General features: G+C 43.3%; 1 protein-coding gene across 1 annotated transcript in view; it reads left to right on the top strand.

Moving 5' to 3' along the window:
- Positions 1-6,000, top strand: part of LOC122550133 (tetratricopeptide repeat protein 21B-like) — a 133,529-nt gene that overhangs the window by 104,142 nt on the left and 23,387 nt on the right. Inside the window, exon 23 of the mRNA XM_043690766.1 lies at positions 5,631-5,781. Coding sequence (XP_043546701.1) covers positions 5,631-5,781 — 151 coding nt within the window. The remainder of the gene's footprint in view (positions 1-5,630; positions 5,782-6,000) is intronic.

The following is a 6,000-nucleotide window of genomic DNA, read 5'->3' as shown; positions in this document are numbered from 1 at the left end:
CTCACCTTGACCTCCTTCCACCTATCGCATTTCCAATGCCCCCCCCTCCCCCAAATCCCTCCTCCCTACCTTTTATCTTAGCCTGCTGGACACACTTTCCTCATTCCTGAAGAAGGGCTCATGCCCGAAACGTCGATTCTCCTGCTCCTTGGATGCTGCCTGACCTGCTGTGCTTTTCCAGCAGAGCATTCCACACCCCAACTTCCTGCTGAGTGAACAGGGTTTTTCCACACTTAATCATTGCTATATCTGTATCTTCTTGTTCCTTTTCCTTTTACAAGTGTAAACAGTTGGTAATCAACCCAGCCCACTCATGATTTTGAAAACCTCTGTCAGATCCCTTCTTAGCCTTTTTCTTTTCAAGGAGAACTGTTCCAGTTTCTTCAATTTATCCTCATCATTGAAGTTACTCATCCTGAAACTATTCTTGTATATCACTTATAAAGTCAAACAACATGGAAACAGACTCTTCGATCCAAGTTTTCTGCGCTGACCAGACATTCCAATCTGAACTAGTCCCATTTTTCAGCATTTGGCCTATATCAGTCTAAACCCTTCCTATTCATGTACCCACCTAGATGCTCTTTAAATGTTGTGGTTCTGTTCGCCGAGCTGGGAATTTGTGTTCCGGGGAACAGAACCACAACAACGAGCACCCGAGCTACAAATCTTCTCCCAAACTTTGAATGCTTTTTAAATATTATAATTGTACCAGTCTTCACCACTTCCTCTGACAGCTCATTCCATACATGCACCAATGTCTATGTGAATAAGTTACCCCTTGTGTCCCTTTTAAATCTTTCCCCTCTCACCTTAAAACTATGCCCTCTAGATTTGGACTCCCCCAACCTAGGAAAAAGACCTTGGCTATTCACCCTAGCCATGCCCCTCATGATTTTATTAACCTCTATAAGGTCACCCCTCAGACTCTGAAGCTCCTGGGAAAAAGTCCCAACCTATTCAGCCTCTCCCTATAGCTCAAACCCTCCAACACCAACATCATCCTTTTAAACTTTTTCTGCACCTTCTCAAGTTTCATAACATCTTTCCCATAGAAGGGCAACCAGAATTGTATGCAGTATTCTAAAAGTGGCCTAATCAATATCTTGTACAGCTGCAACATGACATCCCAACTCCTGTACTCAATGTTCTAACCAATGAAGGCAAACATACCAAATGCCTTCTTCCCCAAACTCTCTACCTGCGACTCCACTTTCAATGGACTATGCACCTGCACTCCCAGGGTCTCTTTGTTCAGCAACACTCCCTTGGCTGTTACCATTAACTGTATAAGTCCTGCCCTGGTTTGCCTTAGCAAAATGGAACATCTCACAATTATCTAAATTAAACTCCTCAGCCCATTGACCCATCTGTTCAAGGTCCCTGTGTATTCTGAGATAATTTTCGCACTTTCCACTACACCAACTATTTTGGTGGTGTCATCTGCAAACTTACTAATCATTCAGAAAAGATTTACAAGGATGTTGCTACAAGGATGTTGCCAGGGTTGGAGGATTTGAGCTATAGGGAGAGGCTCAATAGGCTGGGGCTGTTTTCCCTGGATTGTCAGAGGCTGAGGCTTGACCTTATAGAGGTTTATAAAATCATGAGGGGTATGGATAGAGTAAATATACAAGGTCTTTTCCCTGAGGTGGGGGACTCCAGAACTACAGGGCATAGGTTTAGGGTGAGAGGGGAAAGATATAAAAGAGACCTAAGGGACAACATTTTTCACGCAGAGGGTAGTGCGTATGTGGAATGGGCTGCCAGAGAAAGTGGTGGAGGCTGGTACAATTGCAACATTTAAAAGGCATCTGAATGGGTTTATGAATAGGAAGGGTTTAGAGGGATATAGGCCGGATGCTGGCAGGTGGGACTAGATTGGGTTGCGATATCTGGTCGGCATGAACTAGTTGGACCGAAGGGTCTAGTTCCGTGCTGTACGTCTCTATGACTCTTTGACTCTATACCTCCTATATTCACATCCAAATCATTTATATAAATGACAAAAAGCAGTGGACCCAGCACCAATCCTTGTGGCACAGGCCTCCACTCTTCAAAGCAATCCTCCACCATCATTCTCTGTCTCCTACCTTTGAACCAGTTCTGCATCCAAATGGCTAGTTCTCCCTGTAATCCATGTGATTTAATCTTGTTAACCAGTCTACCATGCGGAACCTTGTCAAATGCTTTGCTGAAGTCCATATAGACAACATCAACTGCTCTGCCTTCATCAATCATCTTTGTCACCTAGAACATAAGGACGTGAGAACTTGGAGCAGGAGTAGGCCATCTTGCCCTTTGAGCTTGCTCAGCTGTTCAGTAAGCTTGTGGATGATCTTTGCATGGTCTCAGTTCCACTTACCCGCCCTCTCACCATAACCATTAATTCCTTTACTGTTCAAACATTTACCTATCTTAGCTTTGAAAGCATTAACTAAGGAAGCCTCAACTACTTAGGGTGGCATGGTGGCTCAGTGGTTAGCACTGCTGCCTCACAGCGCTAGGGACCAGAGTTCGATTCCAGCCTCAAGCAACTGTCTGTGTGGAATTTGCATGTTCATCCCGTGCTTGCATGGTTTCCTCTGGATGCTCCGGTTTCCTCCCACAATCCAACGATGTGCAAGTTAGGTGAACTGGACACGCTAAATTGCCCATAGTGTTTAGGGATGTGCAGGTTAGGTGCAGTAGTCAGCCGTAAATGTAGAGTAATAGAGGAATGGGTCTGGGTGGGTTACTGTTCAGATGGTAGGTGTGGGCTTGTTGGGCCAATAAGCCTGTTTCCATAATGTAGGGAATCTAATTCTGCTTCACTGGGCGTGGAATTCCATGGATTCACCACCCTCTGGGTAAAGAATTTACCCCTCAATTCAGTCCTAAATCTGCTCCCCACAGTTTTGAGGCTATGCCCTCTTGTGCTAGTTTCACCTGCCAGTGGAAACATCCTCTCTACGTCTATCTTATCTATTCCCTTCATAATTTTACATGTTTCTATAAGATCCCCCCCTCATTTTTCTGAATTCTATTGAATATAATCCCAATCTACTCAGTGACTCCTCATAAGCCAACCCCCTCAACTCCGGAATTAACCTAGTGAACCTCCTCTGCATCCCCTCTGGTGCCAGTACGTGCTTTCCTCAGTAAGGAGGCCAAAACTGTACACAGTACCACAGGTGTGGCCTCACCAGCACCCTATACTGCTGCAACATAACCTCCCTGCATTTAAACTCAATCCCTTCAGCAATGAAGGATAAAATTCCATTTGCCTTCCTAATTACCTCTTGCACCTCTGTGAATCATGCACAAGGACACCCAGGTCCCTCTGTACAGCAGCAAGCTGCAATTGTTTTACCATTTAAGTAATAGTCTTTTTTACTGTTATTCCTCCCTCTTCAGTAAACTCAATCAAGTTAGTTAGATATGATTTTTCATGCACAAAACCATGTTGACTATCCCTAATCAGTCCTTGCTGGAACAGCGCAGCAGGTCAGGCAGCATCCAGGGAACAGGAGAATCGACGTTTCGGGCATAAGCCCTTCTTCAGGCTTATGCCCGAAATGTCGATCCTCCTGTTCCTTGGATGCTGCCTGACCTGCTGCGCTGTTCCAGCAACACATTTTCAGCTCTGATCTCCAGCATCTGCAGACCTCACTTTCTCCTCTAATCAGTCCTTGCCTTGTAAATCCTGTCCTAGAGAATCCCCTCCAACAATTTACCCATGATTGATGTAAGGCTCACTGGTCTATAGTTCCTTGGCTTTTCTTTACAACTGTTCTAAATAATGGTACCACATTAGCCAACCTCCACTCTTCTGGCAACTCACCTGTGGTTATCAATGATACAAATATCTCAGCAAGGGGCCCAGCAATTTCTTTCGTAGCTTCCCATAGAATTCTAGGAAACATCCGATCAGGTCACAGGGAATTATCTACCTTTATGCATTTTAAGACCTCAGGCACCTCCTCATCTGTAATATGAACGCTTTTCAAGACACGAATATTTATTTCCCCAAGTACCCTAGCTTCCATGTCCTTCTCCACAGTAAATACTGACATGAAATATTCATGCACTTCTGTATTCTGTCCAAGAGTTTACATCTTCCTATAATGGGGTATCTAGAACTGTACACAGGACTCCAGCTGAAGTCTAAAAAGTATTTTGTACAAGATTAACAACACCTCCTTGTTCAAATACTTTATGTCCGTATTAATAAAGCTGAAGACACTATATGTTTTACTTACTGCTCTCTCTTCCTGTCCTCCATTTTCAGTGATCTATACATATATACTGTATACAAAGGTTCTTTGCTCCTGGAACCCTTTTAGAATTATATCCCTTCGTTCATATTTTTTTCAATTTTCTTCCTACGAAATACATCACCTCACACTCTCTGCATTGAAACTCATCTGCTACCTATCTGCCCACTCTACCAACTCGTCTATGTCCTTCTAGAACTCTACACTCTCTTCCCATAGTTTATGAATCTTTCAAGTTTTGTGTTGTCTGGAAACTTGAAAATTGTTCCCTGCACATCAAGATCCAGACCATTAAGATATATCAGGAAAAGTAAGTGTCCCAAACCTTCTTCCAACTTGAAAAGTATTCATTAACCATTATTATTCTTTGTTCCCTATTCCTCAGCACATTTTGTATCCATGTTGCTGCTGACTCTTCTATTAACTTATAACTGCACCCACACTTTCAGTGACAATCTGAATTTGATTTACACTCTCATCGATACCCGCACAAAGAGAAAAAAAATAATTTCTTATTTAATTATTGTCCATGTTCTTTGTCATTCTAAAATAATAAATTCTATAAAACTTTCACTGCTTCATTGAAAACCGTCCCAATAGTTCAAGTCTCTATTTGTAAAAATTAGGGATTGACATTTGTTTAGGCCTGTTTTCAGGTGGAGAACTGCAGACAGGTATTGTTAGAGCTGGAAGCATGAGTCTCCTCTGATCATCTCTTTGCTGTCAGCGAAGCACGTGTGCTAATTGAGCATCCAGAGACAGTGAGCTGGTGTGATGAGGACCAACTTGGGCAAATGGTCTGGCTGAAGACTGTAGGCTAACAGCATTCCTCCGAAGTCCTTCAGAGACAGGAGGGGTTCCGTTCCCCCCCTCCCCCCACCCCCTTCACATACACATGCACACACACACACACATAATCACATGCGCTTAGAAGATAAAGGTACGTGGGATTCGGATGATTGTTTCAAAAATTTATTTTCAGTCAAAGTATTATTCAACTATGGACTGGATTGCTGTCTGTGTATGGAAGCCGTAGCATTGCCAACCAACCTCCTCTTAGAAAGCTTTAGGTTTAACTTAAGGCAGAAATAGTGAGGAGCTACCATTGGTGTGGACAGTTAGGCCACATGCATTCCTTCTGCAGTCAACTTTCTCCAGTTCTGTGCTGCAGGTCATTCAGTAAAGTCATGTTACTTGATATGAGATGCATGTAGTGAGTTCTTAGATTTATACACGAGGAGTCCAGTCTTGCTCCAAACAGTCTTCCACCACAGCCCTGAGATCCTTTTCTTTTCGATGTGTTTTTAATTTCCTTTCAAATGTTGCTATTAAATAGTTAATACCTTTTTTTTTGTTTTTCTTCACTTTGGGTAGACAACTTCTTGGTCTTAAGCAAGTTAATTATGCTGTTCAGAACAACAGGCAAACTTGATAAAGCTCCAGTGTTTTTGGAGTTAGCAGAAAGAATATCAACAAGGACGATTGTGGAGCCTGGGTTCAACTACTGCAGAGGCCTCTATCTCTGGTAAATGAAGATACGTTCAAGAGTGATGGCATGTATGTTTGCTCCAAAACCAAACAGAATAAAGTGTGGAAACTGCAGCCGATGGGACTCGGGTGAGGCCCCCTCACAAAACCCCCCCACCCCGCAAGGCCTAGCCTATTTCAAACCCATTTGCACTGGGCCTTGTTCACCAGGGCCCATAGGTTCAGAGGCAGTTCTTAGTCCCAGGGATCTTAATGC

The sequence above is a fragment of the Chiloscyllium plagiosum genome, chromosome 5 (genome assembly GCF_004010195.1).
Source record: "Chiloscyllium plagiosum isolate BGI_BamShark_2017 chromosome 5, ASM401019v2, whole genome shotgun sequence".
NCBI classification, from domain to species: domain Eukaryota; kingdom Metazoa; phylum Chordata; class Chondrichthyes; order Orectolobiformes; family Hemiscylliidae; genus Chiloscyllium; species Chiloscyllium plagiosum.
This window is presented reverse-complemented; position numbering and strand designations above follow the sequence as displayed.